This window comes from Caloenas nicobarica, chromosome 7 (assembly GCF_036013445.1).
Source record: "Caloenas nicobarica isolate bCalNic1 chromosome 7, bCalNic1.hap1, whole genome shotgun sequence".
Classification (NCBI taxonomy): domain Eukaryota; kingdom Metazoa; phylum Chordata; class Aves; order Columbiformes; family Columbidae; genus Caloenas; species Caloenas nicobarica.
The window spans coordinates 35,890,289-35,915,868 of record NC_088251.1 but is presented as its reverse complement, the minus strand read 5'-3'; the positions used below and the strand labels follow the sequence as shown (position 1 = coordinate 35,915,868).

The following is a 25,580-nucleotide window of genomic DNA, read 5'->3' as shown; positions in this document are numbered from 1 at the left end:
TTGTTCCTGTTCTATGGAAAATGCAGCAATTTGGCTGCAGACTCCCCGAAGCTCTCACGCCATCAAATCCACCTGTAGCCTCTTTTGGGAGGTGTCCCACCCTAAGCAGCCCCTGGGCTGCTTTTGTGCCTTTTGGTTGTGCCTTCCCTGCATTTGTACCTTGGCTACAGTACACTTTTTGGTTTTAGCACAGGCAGTTTTCATCTGATCTGTTCTGGCTTTGATCATCTCATTCTCTTTCAGACCCCGCTCACTTTGAGGCTGCAGGCCTGTGAAGGCACACTGCTGTTTCTCCGTGTTGCTTCATAAAGAAGTTTTTTCTGTGGCAGAAGCACCTTTCTGAGAGAGCAGTCAGCCAGTTACCTGCCTAGGGAAAACCTGTTGGCGTAATTTTGACAGTGAGGCCTCCTTCCAAACTCACATCAGGTTAACCAAGACCTTTATTTATGAACATTTTCAGTTGGTATCTGGCTAAATGCTGGTTACAAGAGGGGTGAGAGCACATGCCTGCTTATAATACTGCTAGAGAGAGGTTACAGTCATAACCATATTGCACATCACAGTTGCTGGTATGTTACAGAGAAACCAAAGGGTTCACGTACCATGTTATGGGTAGAAAGCGTATTCCAGTAGGTAAAAAAGCAATAACACAGTGGCTGGATGCGGTCAGGCTCTGGAAGGATTTACTGGTGCGATTGTGTAACATGACTCCTAGTAACAGGGCACCTCTGCTGAAAACTCTGCAGTTTGCAAGCTAGTTTTGCACAGCGAGTGAAGGGTTTGAGAATGGAAGCGGCAAGATTCTGGGTGGGTATATGCAGGGTGCTTCCATCCACCTGAGCTGCGGTGGGGCATTTGGCATAGCGTCAGGCAGGCTGGAACTAGCCTAGGAGCGGGAGGAGGCTCTAGGTGCAGGTGTCCAGGTAAGACATGGGTTGTGGCAGTGGCAGAATTGATTTTTGACTTTATGTGTGTCTCTCCAGTCAGGAGAGAGAAGCTGCAACTTGCTCGATGAAGCTGGCCAAGTTGATATCTCGCTCCGATAAGCCTCCACACTCATGGGTGCTCAAGGTGATGTGAACCTAAAGCAAGACAAACAGACCGACCAAGTGTTGCTGGCAGAAAGAGCAGGAATGGTTTCCCCCAGTGCTGCAGACAGTTTTCATCTGATGAGCCAGGTAGTGCTATTACTTTTTCCAGACTTGTTTAGCAAAATTTCCTGGGATGGGAGAGGTAATCTGGTGTTTTGCCTGGTTTTGTCCTTCCTATGGCTTGTTCTGGCCACAAGCTGTCACTACCACCACTGCCTTGGTCACAGCAGCTGGCTCTGCCCACCTTTTGACTCGCTCTGCATTTCTCCAGCAGCTTTTCCCCTTGCTGCTACTTCTGATACTGATTTTAAAAAGCAACGCCAATTTAAAAAAAAGACCTCTCTCTGTAGGCTCTGCCAGCTCAGCTGGGCAGGAGGGAAAAAACCCAACAAAACCAAACAAACCAAAAAAGGGAGGGGAGGAAGGGATCTGTAGGTGGTAGCTGTAGCCTGTCCCTGATATGCCAAGGGAATAGCATCTGAGAAAAGAAGGTCCCACTGATCTGAACAGGCTTTGCTGCTGCTGGTTCGTGCCTCACAAAAGAGATCTGCTCCCTGAAGAGCTCCGGTTGCTCCCACCATCCCTCTTTCTTACCTTATTGTACACATTGAACCATTCGGGGTGGTGATCCAGCTTTTCTGCCTGTAGAGCCACTCTGGTCATGAAGCCAAAGGCCTGCCCAGTGGAGTAAGAAGAAAAGTTACCTCTGAACCACTTACTGTGCGATATAGTTTTTCACCTCGTTGCTATTTATTTTACAGCATATCTTTCTATGTAACCCAACCATATGCGAGGCATGGCATGTTCTATATCTTTTTTTGGGGATTTTTCTATGGGTTTTCCTTCTTCTGGGGAGCTTTTCCCAGGCAAACCTTGTGCTGGGTCGAGCACTTTGTCTTGGGCAGGTTATCTCGCTCAGCCGTTACATTTCAGGAGAAACACAGAGGGATTTATTTGGCTGAGCCTTGCAGATGGGACTCCCCGCTCTGCAAACCAGGTCCCCCGCGTGTTGTAAAACTCTTTACCACCGACGCTCGTACCCGGTTGAAGTCCTTGAAGTGGAACTCTTTGAAGATGGCGTCTCTGCCTTCCACCTCGTTCCACCCCACGGCTCTCAGGTTGGGCAGCAGCTGCTCCCTCTCCTCCGTGCTCAGCCTGTGGGCTTTCCCTGCCTGATGCCGCAGGAATGGGAGGGAAGAGGAGCAGGTCAGTGTGGCGTGGCAGAGGTGGGACGAAGCAGATGTTCCAAGCAGCAAGGCATCCCGTGGGTGGTGGAGTTGTGGGGCTGAGGAGGTAGCTGCAGACTGGGTGCTGGGGTTAGAGTGTGTGTGCAGACCTGAGCTGGAGGGTGCTGATGACAGGGGACATGGATGCTGTCCTGTCCCCAGCCCTGGGTACATTCTGTGTGTACATAGGCCAAGTGATGCCCAGCTTGTCACTTGTGTCCTCTGACCTGTGACACCTACCACTTCACCTGTGTGTGTTTGTGTGTATATATATTCATTATAACCCAAGGTACTAAGAAATGATGACACTGCAAGGTTAAGCTCCTAAATACATTATGTATAATTTTCTGGGAAAAAAAAAAATGAAAGGAACCAAAACCAACAACCCTGAAAATCTGATGGCTTCTAGAACTAAGAATTGCTTGCTTTTGAGGTTTTGCAAAGTACCCTCCTGAAGTGGGAGGGCTTTTGTTTGCAGGTCACCTGCTCTGGAACCCTGCTTTAGAGAAGAAAAAAAGCAGTGTGAATCAGACAGATGAATCACACTGAATTGGAGTTCAGCTCCTTTTCCTTTTCAATCTCCCTTATGTTACGATGGAGTTTAAGAGGCTGTTTTTGTCTGTGAGTAACAAAGGGCAGAGGGAGGGATTGGGCAGAGCTGCTGTTATTTGTTTTTTAAGAGGAGGAAAAAAAAAAAACAAAACAGCAGTTCCTTGGCATTGGGGAGTGAATATAGGCAAAGATGAAACTAAAATGGAGTTCTTGGAGATAGGGGTACCTGAGCCAGCATATCTTCTGGCTCTGTGCAGAGGGGTATTGCTCTATCTGAAAGGTGGTGTTCTGGCAATTAAAATTCTTGCCTAGTGGGTGATCTATCTTCAGAGTTAGTGAGGATTGTTTCTCAATGACAAAGGCCCTGCATCTCTTTGCAATTAGCATCACTTTGCAATTAGATGTGAGTCCCAACAAATACAGCTTCTTGTGGGTGTTTGCTCAGCTCTCTAAAATGCTGTTTCTGAGTGACCATGCCCAAGCCAAGTGTCTCAAGGGGCTGCTGACCAGCGAAGGGCAAATCATCCTTTCCTACGCTTCACCTGCTCACAGGCCGTAACAAACGAAAGAGGCAGCCATGGAGCTGATGTTTTTTGTGGATTCTTCTCTTGTTTTGCATGTTTTGAGGAAGATGGCAAAGGTTATGCCCCGTTCCTATGTTTCTGGGTCTGCTAAGCCATTGGGCTGTGTGGGTGGCTCCCTGTCTGCGTAGCCGTGACAGTGCCAAGGTGTGGGGTGGGATGGGGTCCCCCCAGCATCGTGGCTGCATGTTCTCCCTCTTGCATGGTGTTTGGGGAAGGCAGTGAGTAAACACGGCTCAGCGCAATAAACCCTCAGCCCTTGCCCTTCTGCGCTGATGGCGCGATAAGCCGGGTGCGGGTAGCTTAGCAACTAGATAATGTGGGGACGGAGGCTGGTTCTGCATGGAGGGGTCAGGAGAGGACTCTCAGAGTGGGGTAGGGGCTGTGCCAGGTTTTGGGAGCAGAGGCTGAAAGCTCCTGCTCATGTAGGGATGCTAAAGAAAGGCTGCGTAAAGGCAGAGCTGTTGCTTGCCTAGTTGTGGCTTAATTGTTATCTGAAGCCTTTTGTGTGTCGCAGCGACGTGGGAGGCTGGGCCTGGGGGCTTTTTCTAGGCCCAGCATGGCCAGGCAGAGGTTTGGCCAAGGGACCACACAAACTCCAGCTCTTCTGGCTGTGTCTTGTGGAACCCTCTGCCTGGATCCCCCTTTGTGCCCTCTACCCTGCTCCCTTCCCTCCTGCTCCACCCCAGCACTTTGGCCAGCCTGTTGTTTTTGTCGGTGTGGCATGTTAATGCTTTCATGTGTGCTACCCCTTTAAAACATGTTTTTCTTATTAGGGAAATTTAATTATTTTGTTTGCTCTTGCTGGTTCTCAACTGCCAGCAGGAAACCAAGTAGATGCATTGTGCAACCAAAGCAAAGGAACCAGCATGGGAGACTGGGAGAGTTTTGGGCTTCCTGGAGATGAAACAACCCTCTTTGCTCAGACTAACATCTTCCCTTTTCAGGGTGACTTGTCACCTGGGAGAAGATAAAGGGGAGCGCCCCGGCGTGAGCAGGACCCACAGGCAGGGCTGGAGTGAGGTGCACCACTAGGCCCGTGGTTGTTTTGCTCCCCTCCCTTCCGCTGCTGTGGAAAAGCTGATTTCCAGAGGGCCGGGGTGGGTTGCACAGGTGGGGATCCCACTTGCCACGCAGTATTTGAGCATGGGTTGTGCTGGGCCCTTCCCCTCACAGCAGAACCAAGCCTGGAGAGTGCTGGCTTTGCTAATTCCGCAGCGGCCAGCTGAGCTCCCTGCGTTACTGATTAACCACAGCGCCCAGCTCTGCTCCTTTCCTCCCTCACCTCCCGCCTCATTTCAGCGGCTGAAACCTTCCTGCCCTCTCCTTTGCCGCCGCCTGCAAAACCACAGCCGGATTTCCCAGCAGCGACTTACCATCGCCCGCGGGTCTCCGTGGCCTCCGTCCCTGGTCCAGGCACGCTGGCGCACGCTGTGCTGTACCGTACCAGTGTGCCGTACTGTACCGTACCAGTGTGCTGTAGCCCGATGGAGCCCTGGCTCGTCGGTGGCAGCTGGAGGCGTGGCGAGGGGGCCGGGTCCACCCCCAGCGAGCCGCTGCCCATGCTGCCTGTGCCTTTCCCAAGGCAGCGGTCACAGGGGCTGTGGGGCTCAGGGGATGCTAAAACAATGTCTCTGGGAACCCCTACACACCACAGTGGTGATTTGTGCACCCCTCAACCACCCGCCCCTCTGCCGTGGGGTCACTTTTAACCTCTTGCAGAAGAGGATGGAGAGGGACAGCTGAAGTGGGTACTGCTGGCAACAAGTGTGATGAATGTGTTAGTCATCCTGGCTGAGCGTACACGTGCCTCCCAGCCCTGGGAGCTCTGTGCAGCGATAATCGTGAGCTGAAGGCTGTATTGTCTGGGGGCAGTTGGGATTATATCACAGCATGTGGGCCAAGAGCCGGGGTGATGAGGGGAGTGTATGCAGTTCCGCACTTCTGAGCATTTTTTTAAAGTGTTTTCTCCCGTTGCCGAGGGAACCGTGTCTGCACGGATGCCGCGCGCTGCTCCCTGGCTTGTTTTTGCTCTCTGGACCTGCCGGATTTGTGCCCATGTCCTGCAGCTCATCATCTGCTAAATCCACAATAGGCAATTTTCTAGCGCTGACAACAATTTTGTACCATGCTGATGTACGTGGCAGACAGAAATTCACCACCCTGCTATACCCTTGTGGCTTTCTTTACCCTTGAAGCAACTGGTTCTGGAAATTTTTTAATATAGTATGACATACATCCCTTGTATATATGGTTGTGCACATTTGTTTTCTACTGTTAGGGTTTGTGAGTGCCACAGAGATGATTTGTTTCTCCAGCAGGCAAGTTAGAGGGAAGCAAATTCTTCCTTTATTCTTTTGCACTCTATAGATTCTCTTTCCAAGGTAATGAAAAGGAAAAATGAGCATCTTTCGTGTCCTGGGAGACCCTGAGTGTCTGTCCAGGGAGAAAAGACTTGCAGAGCAATGTAGCACCTGAGAAGAAAATAATCATGTGCAGGTAGGAAGCTGGAAGCTCTGATATGGATGAGAAGGGGTGCTGTATGGTTTCCAGCAATGTTTGTAAGGTTGGGGAAAAGCCAGTAGAATATTTTCTTGGCGTCAGTTTGAATTGCGGGACCGGCAGTATCATCAGCACAGCCCAGCAGAAGCAACCTTGTAAACAGGGGCATAAGCAGGAGGTAAAGGAAGTGATATTGTGAATTTGCAGGTGGAGATACGGGTGCTGTGGGTACCAACTGTGCTCAGGGGATCCCAGTGTTTTTCTCAAGAAAATGCAGTGGCTGTGCTGATGGTGGCTCGTCAGGGCCTTGAATGCATCTTGGTTAGGGGATGGTGCTTCTCTTGGCCTCCCTATTGATTTGGAGATGGGGAGGAAGCAAATCTTCTATCTCTCACTTGCCCTCGGCTGGGTTTTGTTCTTGGGAGCTGTTTACCTTGCCAATAGGTGTGCTGGCAGTACAGAGCAACTGATGGACACCTCCACTCATTAGAGGTGAGAATTTCTGTGCTTGGAGAACATCAGGAGAAAAACGATTAATTATACTGTGTCTACTGATTACCCAGCTCCTTTGTAACTGTGTTTTTTCTCCTAGGTTGTAAATCAAGCTTTAACTGCCAGCCTTATGTGAGGTCTCTCGTAAAGGGACATGCTTTTGCTGAAAACTGTCAACAGGGCCATTGTGATTTTCCTTGATCTACACTGTAAAATTGTGGCTGGGGGGAGTCCTTAGGCCAACTCCAACACCTGAACCCCTGAATGTGTGAAACATCCTCTCTGCGTGGCTTTAATTTTTATTTTTTTAGATGGGCCTCTTTAGATTTGCTTTTAATGATTAATTGAGTGATGTTGGGCAAGGTGTTTGCTCAGAGCAGCTTGCAGCTCCGTGCAAGGGGCGTGCTTGTTTACTGGCCAGAGGTTTTTTTTCTTTTTTCTCTTTTTTTCTTCCATTGTTGCCTAGTTTAGAGCTGTGTTGCTTTGGGCTGGGTCAATGGCAGCTAAACCCATGTGCTTGTATTGCTTCTGTGTATTTGGAGGGAGCTCTTGTATCGCTCACCTCCTATTATTCTTTTTATTTTATCAATACCTTTTCAACAAAATGTACCCGACCCTGAAAGCTGCTTTGGTTGAGACCCATGTACAATCTCTCATCTCAAGATTTGCTTTTTGAATTCTCCCCTTTTCTCCTTTCACGCTCCCTGAAACATTTTGATAGTCTCTTTGAGGGCAGAGGGGACACGAGTTTCCTTCTCCGAGAGCGCTGGCTGCAATTTGTGGCTGCTTGCCATCACGTAAGATGTGGAGAGCGTGATCCTTGCTGCTTCCAGGAGACAGAAGCTCCTTGTGGGAGCTTAGGACTCTCCAAGAGCAAAAAGTGGCTTTTTAATTTTTTTTTTTTTATTATTATTTCCCCATAGTCTGTGCTGGCTCCTCACTTAGCAGTATTAAAAATGTGCTCAATGCCGTTTTCCTGCTGGTGTGCTTTTCCAGGCATCCCTTGGGAGCCACTGACCTGCGAGGTGTGTATGAACATGGTTCAAATCACGGTAAATTCACTCTGATTCTGCATCTTGTCCCCTCTCACAAGGCAAGTGGGATTAACCAGTAAAGAAAGCGATGGCTTGTTTGCTGCAGTGCAGGTTTGCATCGGGTTAGCAGAGCCGCTGACTCAGCAGCGGGATGTTTGCTGATGACACTGGCAGAAGGAGTCTTTTATCTCAGGCAAGGTGCAGTTTCAGGGCTGGGTGTTTGTTTTATGTTGTACTTTGGAAGGAGAGTGCGTGTCCTGCAGCACTGCTTAGGAGAGGTTTGTCTGGCATGGATGGGAGGGACCCGCTGGGGGTTACTGAAGGGAAAAACACACGTCATGTGAAGATCGTAGAATAGTTGGGGTGGGAAGGGACCTTCAAAGTTCACCCAGTCTCACCCCTGCCATGAGCAGAGACATCCTCACCAGCTCAGGTTGCTCAGAGCCCCGTCCAGCCTGGCCTGGGATGTCTCCAGGGATGGTTCCTCTCTGGGCAACCTGGGGCAGGGTCTCACCACCCTCAGTGTAAATAATTTCTTCCTCATGTCCAGCCTGAATCTCCCCTCCTTTAGTTTAAAACCGTCACCCCTTGCCCTCTTGCAACAGGTCCTGCTGAAAAGCCTGTCCCCATCTCCTGTGAAGGCAGAAACAGGGAGAAGGTTCATTTGTGTTTGCTGTGTTCTTGCATTTCCCAGGTCCGCTTCTGCCTGCGGCTGGAGACAGGCTGAACTCGATCCTGTGTCAGGACAGCCCTTCCTGCTCCTTAGAGAGGCCTTTAGAAAACTCTGGGTGTGCTTTTAGTTTGCTTCACCTTTAACTAATGCACTTGGCTCTTCTTTAGATCTGGCACCATCTGCCATTGCCTCTTCCCACTGTTTAGGAGGGAAAGGGTGTTTTGTGCTTCACCCCTGTTCCCTGAATGGAGAGGAGCCAGGGCAGGAGGACTGCTAGCAACCCACGAGGTGGGGGAACAGAGGTTTGCCTGGTGGGTACTGAATTGTCCATGTATTTTGTGGCTTTGAGGTTTCTCCTGTGCTGAGATTGAAACTCGTGTGTTATGGGCAGGGTGGGAACAACTGCTTAGTCAGCAGAGAAACAATTAACCAGCTGCGGAGCCTCAGGAATTCTCCAGGAATATGTTTTCAGAGTTTGCATCCATGCTGATGGCATCTGAGCAAGTCGCTTGGGACAGGGTCACAGGTGAACCTCAGCCTCCAAAGGGTGTTCTAAGCTGGGCTGGGCCAACCTCTTTCATCACTGACTACTCTGCTGGTATCTGAAGTATTGCTCTTGTGGCACAATAGATTTAATTAAAGGGTTTGTTTAGCACTGGAGGGGATTTATGGCAGTTGTGACAAGTTTAAGTTGACAAAAGGGCCTAATAAATAGAGATGAATCGTTAATTATTCCTGTGTGAGACGTTCTCTTGTTAGAGTCGTTTTATCAAAGTCAGCGAGGGCTGGGAATTGGCCTTAGTGCGATGAACAAAATAAATCAGAGGCTGGTACGAGTAGGGGCTTCTCTGATCTGCTCACATGATGCTTTAGGTAAAGGGTCTTGGTGTCAGGCAGTGTGCGGGAGAAGGCTAGGTTGAAAAAAATGGTAATAAAAGTGGCATAACTACTATTGCGCAGCAGACACGAATACTAAAGCAGGAGACAGCTGTGTGCAAGGTGGTGGAATATCATAGCATTTGAGTGTGAAGAAATTTTGCATCAAAAGGATGTTTCCTGGGGGAGGAGGAGCATGCAAATGTGTGTCCAGGGTACCTGAGTACATGTTGCCACGAGTACCTTCTCCTCTATCAGAGTGGTGCTGGAAGAGATGACCCGTTCCTAGCCCGTGCACGGAGAAACCTGGCGTAAATTAGGTTTGAAAATTTAGGGTTTAGACAACAACAACCCCTCTTTGACTCTGAGTTTGTCCTTGAAACCAGGTGGCACCACAAAAACAAGGGCCATGGGCCCTGGCAGTTAACATACTCCTGTGTCACGGGTTTTGTCCTCAAGATCCCCAGGAGTTTGCTCCGTGGTCCGTGGCGGATGGCGGTGAGATCACGCAGTTTGCTGCCCTGCCAAGGTCGCTCTGTTCCCTGCAACAGGATGCTTTTGCCCTGAGGGAAGGTAATACATCAAAACTTGCTTTGTCCAGTCTGCTGATGGATTAATCACGGAACCCGGCTTCCCTGGGCACAGCTGGAGCCTGGTGCAAGGGAAACTTCTTGTATTCACCTTGTTTCCTGACTTTCAGTCCAAGTTTGAGTCTTTGCTAAACAGGCTGGATTTTCTCGCAAATTTGCAGGGGTTGCAGAGGGCGAGTAACTTGATGGATCTGGAAACCTTTCTCCCATCTTAAAGAGTGAGTTTTGCTCCTTGTTTATGCAAGAACAGTTGGGTGCTGCATGTGAAGCAGCTGCTGTACAGCCACGTCTTGTCACTAGGGGTCAGGAAAATGCTGAGAAACGGGAGAGCTCCCTTGAAACCTCAGCCCCTGGCAGGACAGCCCAGGGTTGGGGCTTTTGGAAACCCACTTCATCCCGACACCCAGGAGTGATTGCTGATGTGATCAGCCCTGCTAAAGAATGGCTGCGCTCAGCAAAGCGGCTCTTCAGCTGGACTTTTGCTGCCAAATTTTCTCGTGAGAAACATCTCCAGATCCTTTGGTACACCAAAGCACCGGTACCACTCCTGGGGTGTGCTCGTCCAGAGATACCTAAGCATCGGGGATGTCTCTCCAGCCAGATTGTGAGATGTCTTTGGTTACCGTCACTGTTTTCAAGTCCTGGAAGTCCTTAGGTTTTATTTCCAGCTTCATAATAGCTGGTCTTGCGGTAACTTCCCCTGAGGCAGGGACAGGAGGGGGGCTCTGGGTGTGGATGTGACGGCCAAGTCTGTCTGCACAGACCTTTTATTGGGTAGGATTAGAGACGGTAGAGAATCTTTTGGGCATACGAGCTCTTCCTCGACTGGAACTAGAAATGGCAGGCTTCTAAGGCAAAGGAGTTGAAAACTGCTGCTCAGTGAGATATTTAACATGTGTGGTTGCTTTAGAAGTAAAGAGTGGCTGTAATGTACAGGAGATGATGATGGGTGAGTGAAGAAAAAGAATGTGCGAAGGCAGTGATTTCCTTGGAGGCAGACACATGGGGAGTTTATGGTCCAGGGCTGGCAGAGGGGACTGGCCAACTCCAGGAGCTTTGCTCTGTAGTAGAGTTGTGAATTTTATTTCCCAGAGCTGCCTTCAGGAGGTGTTTCATAGGATCATAGTACTTTATTTTTTTTTTTTCCTCAAATCACAGATGAAAGAGCAGAGGGAGTGATTTTTTTGTTTGTTTGTTTTTTTTTTTTTTAATTTTTTGGATAAATGGTCCTAGGCTGGCAGCTGGGTGTGCTTGTCCCTTGCAGGTTGTCTGTAAGGAGTCTGTTCAGGTGCTCAGCTTCAGCTCCAGCCTCCCCAGGAGGGCATGAGGTGAGCAGGGTGAAGCGTATCCCATTGCTGGGAGCACAGGGGTGATGTCCAGGCAGGGAGGAGCTGCTCGACATACATTGGCAAGTTTTGCATTTTTTTGTGCAGAATCTGATAGCAGAAACTCTTGTGTGAAATTCATGTCAGGTGCAATGCTGATTTTATTTTTTTTTTCCTTGTTAGCATTAAACCTTTTGATGATGTTATTCTTCTATTTATATTACCACCTCTCTTTTTCCCCAGCCTAATGAGTTTGTACTGCTTCTTACAAACTGAATTCATCTGCTTTGCTTGTTCTTGCTCTTAGTGGGAACGACCACTGGACCACGCTGTCTGCACTGTTTGTTCGAAGCAGGGTAGAAATTAATGGGAAAATTGCGTACACAGCAGTCCCTAAGAAACCAAAATGCCACTGTGAATCACCCGTCGGGGATAGCAAATTAAATAACGTAGCAGCTCACTTCAAAGTCTGAGGTAAAGAGTTCCTGTGGCAGGCATGGCAAGGAGGGAGAGATGAAATGCCACCGATTCGCAGCCTGGGCTGGAAGTTTGCTGATGTGCTACAGCAAAATGGAGCTGCATTTAATTCCAGCTGCCTCTGCTTCCTCCTGCGACAGCTGTATTTTAGTGAGGCGTTGGGACACGTTGCTCATCACGGTGTGGCTCAGCTCCTGGACCTCTGCTTACATTCCTCTGAGGTGCTGTTGAAGGTTGTGGTAGCCTGAGCTGGTCTTGGAAATTGCTGCTTGGTGTAGGCTTGATCTGAACCACAAGCCTTCCAGAGAGTCCTTGTGAGAGCTTGGTCCTCATGCTGGTCACGCAAAGGGAAGGTGAGGAGCAAGAGTGTGCCCCAGGATGGGGAGACAATGATTGTTCATGGGATGGGAGGGTTTCCAAAGCGAGGGTATCTTGGGGGATCCACCTCTGGCATTCATCAGGCTCAGAAGAACTCATCTGCTGGTGATTCGCCCTCCTCAGCCAGCGTGGTGGCTATGGCTTTGGATAAACTGCCTGCAAATTAAATGAAGAAGGAACAGCTGGTTGAAGTAGAGCTGGGACAGGGACAGACCCAGTGGCCAAGGGCAGAAGAAGAGGGAGGACAAAACCAGGAGTTTTCCTCCCCAAAATTCCTATTCCTGGATCAAGCAAGTTGCGTTAGGAAAAAGGACCATCAGTTCCAGTGCAACTGGGAGACGTGATCTTGCCTGCCGTGGCAGCAAGGACTGAAGTCAGCAGGATCAAAAAGCAACCTCTGTGCCCCAGCAGCAGCATCGCTCGGCACAGGGAGGGTTTCCCTCCAGGAACCAGCTATTTTTTTATGTTTATGGTGAGTGCCCAGCATGTAAATAAATACAGACACTGTGGTGCTTCAGCCCACCCTCCAGGCCTGCGTGGCCACGTGCTCTGTGTTAACGCGGCTGTCTCCTCTGCACAGTTAGAGCAGGTGAAGCTGAGGCACTCAAGCCTGGTGACCGCAGCTGATCCACCTTCTTCAGTAGGTAACTAGTGGCTTATGGGGCTGAGAGATGTCTTAAATCAGCAGGGATGCTCCATGAGGTATTTGAATATACCTCAGCCCACTAGATGCTTGGGAATCCAGTCTTGCTTTTGCTATCAAATTCAGCACAGGGAGGGAGGACTGTGATTTTTAAAAGCACTTGCATTTTTGGGTACATCCCTGGTGCCATCGTGGTTCTTCACGTGGCTGTTGTGGGGGGAAGGAGTGAGAGCCCATCTGCTGAGAAATTGGGCATATCTTTTCTATGCCCTCTGCACAGTAAAATTTGGGATCTGAATTGGTCTTTCTGGAGCTTTGGTGTGAACCACAGCTTAACGCTTCCCTTTTGCTTAGTGGTGCAAAGCTTTCATTAAGTGATGCTGTAAAATACTTACGTTATGGGCTATGAACCAGAAAAATCAGACCGTGGTCATTGTGGTTCTGGGTCACGTTTTGCATGCGCTTCATTGACAAAAGTAACCAACCAGCAGAGATGAGTTGGGTAGAAGGTTTTTACTGTCTTAGTGGTACTGGCTTCCGATGACATTTGAGAGACATGAGATCTGCTCCATTTTAGTTTAAGAGGAAGAAAATAGTGTACTGTTTTTTAACTTTACTTGCTTTCATTTACTCTGCTGGAAGGTTTAGCCCTACTTTAAAGCATGGAATTTATTTTTCTTTTTTCCTTTTACAGAACCCCAGAGTGGGCATTTTAGAGCTTGGAGGAAACTTAAACTGGAGAACAGGCCAGGATCTCACCCTCTTTTCCCTGTGTCTGTATCTTCATTGGCACTAAGCATGCTGCAAAAAGCACCTGTCTTATTTTCCAAATCACTGTAGCCAGTGATGAAGTCTGCCTTGTCAACAGAAAGCATTAAGACCTCTGCTTTCTGCTGATGCAGAACGATAATTTGTGGCTCAGGCATTACTGAGATGTTAGACGCCGAAATTATGACCACTCTGTCAGATTCACTGGATAATTTTTATTCCTAAACCTTCCACCAAGATGATTTTCAGTGCTTAGAAATTAGTCTTACTCTGCAGAGCTGTCAGTGTCTCCCAGCTGTGTCGGTATGTGCTCTAACAAATGTGTGAATATATGATATAGTTATTTCATCATCATTCCCTGTGCTCCTCCAGACACCTGGGAAGCTTATCTTAAGTGCAGCTCTCCTCTCCCAGGAATCACTTTTGTTAATTCTTTTTTGGCTTGTTTTCCAGTAACGTAGAAAAGCCCCAGAACAAGCTTCTTGTTATGTTGTTTGGGTTTTTTTCAGGCCCTGTAGACACACGGGGAGAGAGATTTTGTGCTCTTGAGTAGGTTATGCTTGAAATGGATGGGGGAAGGGTTTTATTTATAGAGGTAGGAAACTGAGGCAAGGAGAAATCAAGACCTCAGAGACGTTAGAGACCCAATTCTCAGCAAGTTTCTATCCCCAAAAGGTAGAAAACAGAAAATTGTTGTACAGGAACACTGTGCCGAGGTCTCTTGGGCAGGTCTGCAAGGGTTGCAGGTTCCCTTGCAGAAAGGGGAAAAGCAGGGCTTAAAACAGCAGATCTTGGAGAAAACGGAGCACCCATCCACTGACCTTCCACCTTGCTGACCTGCAGCCACGCTCTTGGGTTGACGCAGAGGTCCCACCTCCATGCCCAGGGCACTGTTCCTCCCTGAGGGTTCCTGACCCCATAGCAGCTCATCCTGGACACGTCCCTTCCTAGTAAGAGGTGGAAGATGACAACGAGCCCTCTGGAAGAGTTGCTACCTTTGTTGCCTGTGCTGAAGGTGAGTTACAAGCCAACGGTTGCCTCATCATCTTTTTGGATATGGTCCGTGACCGATTTGGGCTCTATTATTAGTAGCTGACGTGCCAGTAGGGTCACTCTCCTGCTAACTCTGCTAATTAATCAATGCCTTGCATGGCAGCTCTTGACCACTAAATAATTTTTAGTAGTATCCAGACACCAACAGCACGGACGAACCTATCTATCTTCAGTAGCTCTTGGATTTCAACATCGGGAAGAGGAGCCAAAAGTGACAGTAGAAGGGCAGTTTCCTGTTTAGTCCCTTCCTCATCCCACAGAAAACTGACCTCGCTGATATTTTTATTTTCTTTTCTCCTCACCCTGTATTGTATGTTGGTTTAAGGAGAAGATGGGCAGTAACTTCAGCTTGTCTCTTTATCTAAAGTGATTATCCGTAGGAAAATAGTGGACTGAGGTAGACAAATAACATATGATTACCCTCATTCTGTAAGTAAAATGAGAATGTCTTTCTGAAAGAAAGAAAGTGAAGATCAATAATTATCGATGTCTGAATTACCTTCCTTGATGCCAAAAATTAACTTTGCCAGTGGTGAGCTGCATCTGTGCTTGGTAACGCTAAACTGGCCAAAATTGTATGCTCAACCTCAAAATCAGGAAGGAGGAGTTACACTTTGTGGAAGTGTTTCCTGACCTCACCCAACATCTGGTGTTTTCCTGGAAGGGCTTAGAAGCCACCGCTGCATGCTCAGCCTTATCCTCCAGAACGAGAGGGCATCGCTGTCCTTGCTCACCTGCGGGGTTATTTCCTGGACACCGGTGTAATATAACACGGCAAATATTCCGTCATGCTAGGAAGTTGTGTCATTTCCTTCCTGCCAGGTTGAATGTGCCCTGAGGTGATTCCTCCTTTTGAGAGATTAATGTGATTTAGATTAGAGAACTAAAAGGACTCAGAGAGGCCTCCTGAGATGCTGAATTTTGTCCTCTGCTCTTGGATTATACAATGTGGTCTTCTAGTCCATGAACGTTGTGAGGGTGGTGTGTTTGGCCTCTGTTAACTTCTGTTTCTCATAAAGCACATTCCTTTTCTGTCGGATGGGAAGGAAAAAAAAAAGAGAATAAAAGCCAAGCTTTGAAGAATTGAGCTGGCTGAGCAGCTTTACTGCTCCCATCAGGAGTTATACACCATGTCCTCTGTGCTGCCCAAAGACCCATCCCAAGCAGTGGTGGCCTGTGGGCAGGCAGCGTCTGTCCATCCCTTTTCAGTAAGAAATTGCACTGCATCTTGCAGACCCATTCATTTTCCCAATAGTGTTTCTGGAATTATTTTTTCCCCTTCTGTATATCTTACTGGGAGCCGCCTCTGGTGATACGTGTCTGTATCTGCTGAGAACCCTTCTATCTGTCATTTGCCCAAAGCCACTGCTGTAAGTTATTTATACAGTGATTAGTTAAAGCTTCAGATGTTTAATGCAACCTTTAAATCACATATCCACCAACAGCTATTGGTCACATAAAATTTCATTGAGCGGTATCTGTCACTTACTGTTTTTCTATGTGTGCATATATTTAATTTTCTACAGACCTCTCTTGCTAATGTTTTCTGCTGAGTAAATAGTAAATCGAGGGACTTCGAAAAGTGTTTTGTTGCATTGCAGTGAGTGACTTGTAAAGTGAACATGGGCTATAAAAATTCGTCTTGCAAAAAAGTTGCACTGTTGTATAAATCCTGTCTCTCTCTGTGTTAAAGGCTCAAACCTTAAAATGAAATGTATTTTCACAGCATACGTAGCTAGTAAAGACTTTTCCAACCAGCCAGCTTTGAATATCCAACCTTGTTGGGTTTGTTTCTGTTTTTTGCCTCTTCTACCTCAGCTTGTAGTATGTTTATGGGACAGCATCTGCTTTGTACTGGTGATTTAAAACTGTACATGCAGATTCAAATATACAGTCAAAATTTAATGTTTTTAGTTGGCTCAGAAGGCCAAGTTCTTCAGCTCATCAAAGGAAATGAAAGTTGGAAGAAATGTAGGTAGAAAATGTAAAGCTGAAGTCTAATGAAACAAATTTCATTTTTGGAACAGGTATTATTATTATTATAGTAATTAAGAGAAGTGAAACAAGATCATGTCTGCATCTGCAAGTGGGGTGTCACGAAGAGCTGGGCTGAGCCCAAGCCAGCACAGGCCCTGAAATGAAGCATCTGGCTACAGAATCTTACTCCGTGGTCAAGAGAGACGGCTTGAATGAATCTCTTGAATGATTCAGACCCTGGGTGCATTGAACTGCTCCATGATATGGTCCTGTCCACAACCCCAGCTGGACCCGACAGTAGTTGGGACTGGGAGCAAAGAGCCTTGAGTTGGGTAGATTGAGTTCCATCCTAAAGATTCAAGTGCTTCTGTGCACGTGCAATGCAAATCTTCTTTTTCAGGTGTGTGAGTCAGTTTGGAGAGCTGTGCTTAATTTGTTTGCCCTCAGCTTGGTATTTAGGGGCCCTATTTTGCTGTGCGTTTGAAAATGTTGCAGTTTGGTTGGTCTGGAGTTGCCATATGTTCCGTAATTAGGTGATTAAAGAACTCTCTGAATATTTCCTCTCCCCCTTTTTTTGAAGTAAGGATGGAGTCAGACTTCCATTTGGCCGAACTACCTGGTGGGACTCAGTAGTAAAGACATAGTGGTAGGTGAATGGAGGTGATGGAGAGTCCTACCTGTGTGTCTTCCCACGCAGCTGTGAGTACTTTACTCCAAGCCATGTTATAAATAGGGGCTTGACCTCTTTTTGAATACAATTAAAAGCAGTGTAGCCCCTTCCCAGCATTATGTGGTGTAGCACAAGAAAGGGAAAGAACCTCCATGGACTTCAATGGACCCTTTCCAAGAGCGAGGGAGCTCCCGCTGTATTTAAAGTTCAGAGCCAAAGACTGTCGTTCAATGTACTGTATTTAACTTTGTCCAATTCCGTTCCCTTTTTCTGCAGTGATAAAACAGCTATTTGCTCTTTCATCTCTCCCCCTTTCTTCTCGAGTAGATTGTGTGAAAACAGTGTTTGGGGGCACTAAATCACCAAATGGAACCATGCATTCATAAAATGCTTTATACCTCCCTCCATCAATATTTCAACGCGCAACACGGACGCCAACATTTCATTTTAATTACGCTGCAAATTTCCCTGTCAAGGAGGAAAGCTGAACTCTGCAAGGTAGCCCAGCCTCGTCCCCTCCGTGCCACGGGAGCGCTGTGACATCCAATTAACCACCACGTCTTTTGTCCCTCCACATCACGGGGCTGTCTGCGTGCCCGCCGCGCATCTTTTCCACAGGAGGAAAACTTCCAGCTGGGCTGAACGTGGCCCGGCTCGTCCTTTTTCTTGCCACGGGGTGAAGAGAGGTCTTGAAGCTCATGCCCTCACGTAGCCCTCGCTAGGAGATTTAAAAGACAGCTGCTTGGAGCTGAATGGCCATTCAGGAGCCAATACATTGCACACCCAATTAATGTGCTAACCCTGCCAGAAGATACCGTAGTAGACTTGCTCAAAGTATTAAATTCACAGGTATGTGAGCTAGGAGAAAAATATACATGACAAAATGCTTAAGGAAAGGAGGGGGCCCCCTTATGCAACGGAATACGTCCCTCGTGGTGGTGCTGTTCCATCATTGTCAATTATAAGGAGTGTTAAACGTTCCTCTGTAGCAGCTGGTGTGGGGTATTATTTTAGAGAGGGCATTAAATTAGATGGCTTATCAGTGTAATTCAATATGACAATTTCTGTGGTCATATCCTGAAGACAGGGGAAAAGGTGGGGAGAGGGAGCAGCACCCGTTACATGCATAAATGCTAACGGGAAGGGAAAGAGGCATTCATTTCTTGTTAGCGCATACAAATGTAAATGTACTGATTTATGTAACCTCCCAAAGCTGAGCTGCTCACCGCCTGAAGAAGCATTCTTAAAACACACGTCCAAATTAAGATGCCACGTGTCAGATAAATTGCTCGGTGTAGAAACTTTGTTTGCAAAGTCAACATTTTTCCAACAGTCTTTTTAAAGTCCTTAAAAAAGAGAAATTCTCTGGAGAAACAAATGTCTGTATGTTGCTGGTATCAAGGTCCAAGAGGTGATTTTGAAGCCAGAGAAAGCCGAGGTCATGACAACCCAATCTTGGATGGACAAGTGTTGGCATCTTTGGATATGTGCTCATTAAAATTAATTCAAGTCCAGACAGCACCAAAGAAGTAATTTAACAAATGAATTTGCTTATTTTGACCTGGCCGAGCACAATGATTTGGGATTCTGGAATGGAAGGCTCAGTGTTTCAAACTGAGATGGGGAGTGTGGGATGTGTTATGCTTCACCCAACGTCTTAATGCAGCATTTCCTCTGCGAGGGAAGATGTGAAAAGTAAAGTTAAAGCTATGATCTCTTTTTTTTTTTTTTTTTCTTTCCCTAGGACTGGTGTCTCCCTTTTACTCAGAGCTACACCAGGCTCACATAGCGGATCTCTCAGGTAGTGTTATCCATGGGGTAATGGGTATTTTCCTACTCTGTATGTATGCTTAATAACATATATACAATGCCCAACTGATGTTAGGGCAAGAATAGTTACTATTTTGGAGAACCTCTCCTAGGACCTCCTTGGAGTTACTCTGAAAAGAGTTCTGGGTGAGCCCCACTCTTGCAAAAATTAATCTGGTGTCTGTAAAGACAGAAGCCAGGAAAGTACGTACAAGGCAGAGGGCCCTGAAATAAAGCTGTTGTGTAGAAAGACCATAACAGGTCAACAGGCTTCATCTGCGAGCTGGGAGAGATTCACCTGAGCTGAGAGCTGTTAGGAGGATGTGGGATGGGAGGAAAGCCAGGGACACCCCCAAAAAGCATTTCCAAAGAGATGGGACCCACAGTCCTGCTTGGGGCATGGCAGGTGCTTGATGGGTCACCCTGTGCATTAGCAAGGAAGATTTCCATGCGCAGTCTTGAGATGACACAGAGCATCCTAACAGCCAACATTCTTGAACAGGAGAGTTTAAAAAGAGCTGGGATTTATCTGTCTTTGCAGGAGAGGAGCTCTGGTGGGTTTGGGCTGATCTGCAGGAGAAGAGAGGAGTGTGGATGGGAAGAGTTCTTTGCCAGGTTAATTTGCCTCCCTGCACCGTGCAGCAGTTGCTGTAAGTCTGTCTTAAAGAACCTGTGGCTGATGCGCGTGGCCTGTAGACGTAGTCAGGGAAGTTTGTTTTGGAGTGAGACCTTTTTATCTGGACCCTGAACAACAGGACTATTAGAGAGCAGGAAAAGAGAAAAAAGGTAGCGTTTTCTGAGCATGCCCTCACCAAATACCCATTGGCATGTCCCCCCTGCAGCCCAGAAATAAGCAGAAGGGATCTATTGACGTGCTTCTGGGTTCCCTGTCCTTGGCTCCTGTTGGAATACAACTCCACCCCAGAGTTGTTTTGCATTTCACCAGGGAGTCTTTTGTCTAAAGGGCATCACTGCTACAGCAAAGCGGAGCGTGTCCCTGCCCCTGCTCTCTCCAGTGGATATCCCATTTCATTACCCTGATGAGCCTGAGTGAATCCTCCCGCTTGTGTTAATTTGCCCACAAGCCAGCCTGTGTCACGTCCGCAAGAAGCCTGTGACATTTTCTGGCCTCCCTCATCCCTCCCGCTTTTGAAACCTCGAATAATAATCGCAGCTTTGTCCTAATGCTTAATTTTTTTTTTTTTTTTTCTTGAAGCCTGGGTGCATTGCTAGGGAGAGGACCACATAGCGTTGGACAACAAATGCTTTAAACCCTGGATCAGAATGCTGCATTTCAGAGTGCCCTGCAGGCAAAGCACAGAGGAAGGATTTAAAATTAGATGCATGGGGGCAGGTGAGAAGTAAACTATTTGTGTTCTCAGTGTGGTGCTGCTCCTTCCCCAGGTCTCCCGTTTAATCCATATTTTGTGTTGCACTGATAGTACTGGAGAGTTAAGGCTGTTTTCCAAAATGTTGCTATCCAAAAGTGTGAAATTAGGTGTCCTTCTGCATGTATTCACGCTTTTTTTTTTTTTTTTACTTTAAATAATGAAACTTCTGCTTTAGCTAATGATACGTTTAAATGATGATAATTTTGCTGTTCTGGTGGCCGCGAAGTTGAGCTGTTGAAAAATCAGTGGTGCTTATATCAGCCTGACCTTAAGGACAGGTTATTAATTTCTGAAGAAGTCAAACAAGCTCTAACAGGACAGAGAAAATTAACTACTGATTATTGGTACTTTTAAGAGAGATGAAGACTCATTCTTTCAAGATACTTCTCCTGTGATTATGTCCCTCATCAAACCATCCCAGGAAGGCAATTCAGCATTCTGCGAGGCTTAGCTGTGCCGCATGCTCTTGACTGGTTATTGGGCCTTTTGGATAACCATTGTTCTCTGTATTCAGGTTTCTGAGAGGAAAGGTTAATTTAAACCGGCTCATAAAAAACACTCTGAATGCACTGAGATGCTTCGTACTGAGCGCACGAGAGCCTTGGTTGTGCGCGGACGAGAGTTACTTGTGCATGGAGAACCGGCGACTGATTGAAAAAGAGTTTGAGGCGGTAGGTGTGTGAAGGGGCCTCTTTGGGTGCGTTTGGCTGTCACACAAAGCTGCTGCTGGAGAGCTCTTCAGCAGAAAGAAAGAGGCTCCGACTAAGTATTGGTTGTGTGTTGTATCAAAGACGAAGGGTCGGGGATTGGAGTGAGTGGATCTTACAGTAAATGATCAAAGAGATAAGGATACAGAAACTAAAGCAGAAGAAAATGACAAGTGAGAGTAACCACTAATGAAACTTGAAGCCCTGAGCACTTAAAACATAGTGAAGGAGCTCCAGGAGCTTCACTCCGCCCTCAATAACCAGGGCGGGTGAGCACTGACCAGTGGTGTGCTCCTAGGTGGGGCAGGGTGATGGTCTGGGTAGCCACGGTCCGCAAGGATATTGGGAAGGATTCAGTTGCGGATAGCGTGGATGTAGCATGCATGCCTGCCCCTCCTCAGACCCGCTTGGTAAACAAAATCCTTGGGTTTTTGCCAAGAAAAGGAAAGCCTGGGAGTCTCAGGCAGGCTGGGTGACAGCTTGGAGGCTCACCATGCCCTAAGGCTGTTGTCAAGACCCCTTGCTTGGCTTGCTTCACACCTGGGGACAGATGTGTAGCACCATGGATCCTGAGCATGTTGCTTCTGATTCATATTAACCATTTCACTTAAGACCAAGGCAGTAGGAAGGTTTCAGGTGCAGTTGAGGAGAATGTTTGGGGTGTCTTGCCTGAGTGCACCAGCTGTTGAGGTGTCTGCTTCTCCCTCCAGGAGCATGCAGTCCTAACCTTATTCTTTAACATCTGGGGACATCAATGTACCTCTGTAGGACAAAGAAAGATGTAGCCCAGCCTGAGCAGAAGCAGATGATCCAAACCATCTCTGAATGCTTCCAGCCTGGCCAGAAGCTGCTATGGTGAGTGATTTCTAGTCCAAAGAGAAATTTCTTCTCCTGACATCCCTCCGAGACTTTTTTCTTTGCCCTGAAAGGATTCCTCCCTGCATGTTGAGTCACGCTTGAAGAAGCGTTTGTTAAAGGAGTACCGCTCAGCTTTCCTTAAAACAAATGAAGTTGATTTAATAGGGCTGTAGAGTGGCCAGGTATCTGTGTTATTTAAGAGTATTGGCGCTTTGAAGGCTGAGAGCTAAAAGCAATTCATTTTTATTTCGACTGTTAATTGAAAAATCAGCTTGTTTGTCTTGTTCTTTCTGCTACTGCTCCTTCTCCTCGGCTCCCTCATCCTCCTGCGATGGGATAACAGCTGTTAATGCAACACCCCTGCACAACGTGCTGCTCAAAATGTGGCACGAGGCCAGGCTTTCACTTGTGGTTTATTGGTTTAATTAACCAGGGTCTCGCTAATACTTCTTTGTGAGGCAGAAATGAGAGAATCTAATGTTTCTTGGGCTGGATCCTTAGATCATTTTTAGGTACCTGGTGAAGGCACCAAGGTAAGAACTTGGCTTCTCTGATTAACCTTGACTGAATCCAATAATACCTTGGAATCACATTATTGCTGACCTTCGTGTTTTGCTACCTTCTCATCTTTCTAATTTGTCTTTTCTTCCTGCCTCTGCAATAACAGTCAGAAGTGTTTAAGAAAAGTCTCTTGCTGTCTCATGGGAGAGCTTCTCTACTTGCAGTATGGGTTTTTTTTAAACTTTTCAGTGTATTTCTTGGTTTTGTTTTTCTTGTAGGTGACCTTGTAATTTTTCTTTAAATGAATTCCTGTGATGATCTGCTGAATACTGCCAGGCATTGAGACAATTTGGAATTTGTTAATGCAAAAAGAAATTCTTCCTGTGTGCCATTTTAGGAGATGATCTTGACAATGTTCCTGAGTAAAGCAGTGTTGGAGCTGGCATGTCCACAAAGAAAAGTCCAGGTGCTGCCTGGGTTTATTCTGAGTGATTTGCTATTCTTTTTTTTCTCCCTTCTGTCCAGGTTCCTGCTGACGTGCTCTCCTCTCATAATTTTGGTCTGTGCTACCGAAGGTGTGTGTATTATTTTGGGCGAGGCATGAAACTGAGGATCTGAGCACTCGTTATGACCTGTGAAGTCTCTGGCATCTGTTTAGAATAAACTCCAGGGTCTCGTTTAGGGGTATGTGCGTGGGTGCAGCAGAAACCTTGTAGATTGAAGGACAATAAGGCCAGATCTTAAATTCCTTTGAGAATTTTGAACACTGTAGCCCTGCTGCAGTTCCAGTTTTGGAGTAAATGCCATTTACCCTTCCTTCTTGAAGTTTCTTTCTCTTATTTTCTTCCTTTTCCTTTACTGATACCCAACATCATACACAGTTCACATGGTCCATCCTAGAAGGTGGTGGCAGTGATTCTTTATTATGACTTTATGATGGTCTTAAGGGGAATGGTTGCCTTCCAGATAACATTGATTATTGTGTTAATTGACAGATCTCCCTTGCTGGGATCTCTGTAAATCAAGCCTACGGCAGGTCACATTCTCATGGGGTGTCTGAAGCGTGCTGCCAATTTCTGGAAGCGTCTTATCAAGTGGGTAAATAGTATATTAAGACTTGTGTTCATGCAGTGATTTTTCCACTGGAGTTCAAGATTTCTGTGCAAGCAATATCTCCTTTACTAGGAACTTCGAAGCAGAAATGTGGAGCTTGTTTCAGGCCTTCAGGAAGCAAAAATGCTTGCAAAATACCCCAAATTGGTACAGCCCTTAGCGGAGTGGTTTCTGGTCCCTGTGTGCATGAATGGCTCCAAGACCCGGGTCCAGATAAGTGGGAGTGCCTGAAATATCAAATAGACTGCAGGATGTCTCCAGAATTTTTCATAATGTAGCCTCACATCTGCGCTGGCCTGCCTTTCTCTTCCTACGCGTTCTGGTGGAAACCCAGTTTTGTGGTTCTGTGAGTCCTGGGCAATTGAAATAACATCATCTGCTGATGAAAGGAAGACAGGCTGCAGGTGGGTAAACTACATCATGCTCTATCCCCTGCTGTCACCTCCTATAACCGCTCTGATGTCACCCCAGGAGCTGCAGTCGCTTCACCCACCTGCTCATGGTGACATTGCCAAGTGTAAGGAAGAGACTGTAGTTGTCTTTGCAGGAATGTGTAGCTAAGGCACATAGTTGGTATTTCTTCAATTCTCTTGATGCATCTGCTTGGTTGATCAGTATGATCACCTGTGTGACAAGAGTTTGCCCAGAGAGTCCTTGCTTTTAGGTATAGGCAGGTGGGGCTGGTAGGACCATGTTGTTGGCTCCCGTTCCCCATATTCATGGGCAACCCGAGAAGATGTTGAGTCCAGAAGGGTCCAAGGAGCTTCTGTTGTCTATAGCTATTGCATGGACTGGCTGCCAGCTCTGACCTGTCCTTGCTTATCCCAAGATCCAGCATTGGAAGCCATGTCTTTGTGAGACCGGCCTTGCAACGTGCTCTGCAACAGCAGCAAGTATAAAAGTCTGGTAAACATACTGCTTTTCTTCCTCTCTGGAGCACGGTGAAATGCTAACTGCCTGTTTACTACCTTGTGCGACTTAACGTGCTGATTGCAAGAGCAACAACCTTAAGTGACATGATTGCTGGCTACCTAAAAGGTGATCTCCTTGCTTGGATAGCGATTCTCCTCTTGCAAATCACAATCTTGGTAGAGTTCATTGTCTGGTGGATTTGCGTAGGACCATCTCCTCTGGAAACAAATTTAATCTCTCAGCTAATACTCTGCTGACCCGTCAGATGCATCACAGGTTCCAGCCATTTCTCCAGGACTTTAGGAAAGGGGTGCCTACAAGATACAGGATGTTTTATCTTTCTTTGGGGGAGTGGGTTTAGTCCAAGAATAAATCAATATAGATTTTTCTCACCTGCAGGTCAAGAGGAAGTCTACATGTATTTTTAGAAACACAGGCAGTCAAACCATTAAATTAATTTGTCTTTGCTTTAATAAAAGCGCTTCTTGCCTTTAGAGAATGATAATGGCACTAGATTAATGTATCCAGGAGTACCGTTGTGAGTGGCAGCTGGAGAATGAGAACATGATGGGATCTAAAATGAAAGAAAAATGTTTGCAATCAGTTTTGTGCTTCATTCTCCTCTTACCCCAGCTACCTGAGATGTTCGACACATAATTCTACAATTATGTGGTGGTTTTTTTTTAAAGAAAGGCATTGTAAGTCTTCCATAAGAAACTCTCAAGATGCTATTTTCATGCAAATAGCTTTGTGTGCTAAATTGAGGAACTTAAGAACCACAGAAAATATAGGAATGTGGGCAGAATGCATTTGAAATGTAAAAGTTTCCTGGGAGTTGTCAACAGCTCTTTAAGTCTGTTGCCTGTACCTTTCAGCAGCTTCTCTTTGTGATTGCTGGAGGGAAAAAACCCAACAATTACCAAAGTGAAATGATTTTATGTAGTTGTTGCACCAAGGCACAACTCTCGAGAAGTGGTAATAGAGCGGAGCGAAGTTTCCAGTTCCTGATGAAAATCAAGATGATGACAATGCCCTGATTATTTTTCTAATTCCCAAGCTTAGAGTAAGAGGATCCCAGTTTTCTGGATGTTTTTCCCTTAAGGGTTCTCTGACACCTTCTGACACTTGTCCTCATACTCCTTCAGTGGCAACCCCAGCAAACAAACCTGAATTTCCGGGTGGAAGGATCTTTATCACTTACACAGGCTCGTGCCGAAGATGAGTGTGTGTGCCTTGATTCTTGAGGACAAAACCAGCCTGGAAAACATCCTCTCGAAATTGAGTGTGGTGTGAATAAAGCAAGTGACTTTTCCACACCGCAAAGATGAGTACTTTCTACTTCACTGCTGCGGATGATTAAGGAAAACAATTGCATTCTGAC

At 46.7% G+C, this 25,580-nt stretch overlaps 2 protein-coding genes across 2 annotated transcripts in view; one reads left to right on the top strand and one right to left on the bottom strand.

Annotated features, from left to right (window-relative positions):
- SGPL1 (sphingosine-1-phosphate lyase 1) overlaps window positions 1–21,604 on the top strand; it is a 53,550-nt gene extending 31,946 nt beyond the window's left edge. Inside the window, exons 15-19 of the transcript XR_010606486.1 lie at window positions 18,653–18,709; window positions 19,259–19,367; window positions 19,934–20,071; window positions 20,623–20,779; window positions 21,526–21,604. The gene's annotated coding sequence lies outside the window, so the exon portion shown is untranslated. The remainder of the gene's footprint in view (window positions 1–18,652; window positions 18,710–19,258; window positions 19,368–19,933; window positions 20,072–20,622; window positions 20,780–21,525) is intronic.
- On the bottom strand, window positions 476–5,065 carry PCBD1 (pterin-4 alpha-carbinolamine dehydratase 1). Its single transcript, XM_065639225.1, has 4 exons — window positions 4,827–5,065; window positions 2,132–2,263; window positions 1,686–1,766; window positions 476–1,082 (listed from the first exon to the last, which is right to left on the bottom strand). The coding sequence occupies exons 1-4, from the start codon at window positions 4,827–4,829 to the stop codon at window positions 984–986; spliced, it is 315 nt and encodes a 104-aa protein (XP_065495297.1). The 5' UTR covers window positions 4,830–5,065; the 3' UTR covers window positions 476–983.
- Window positions 21,605–25,580: the final 3,976 nt, after the last annotated feature.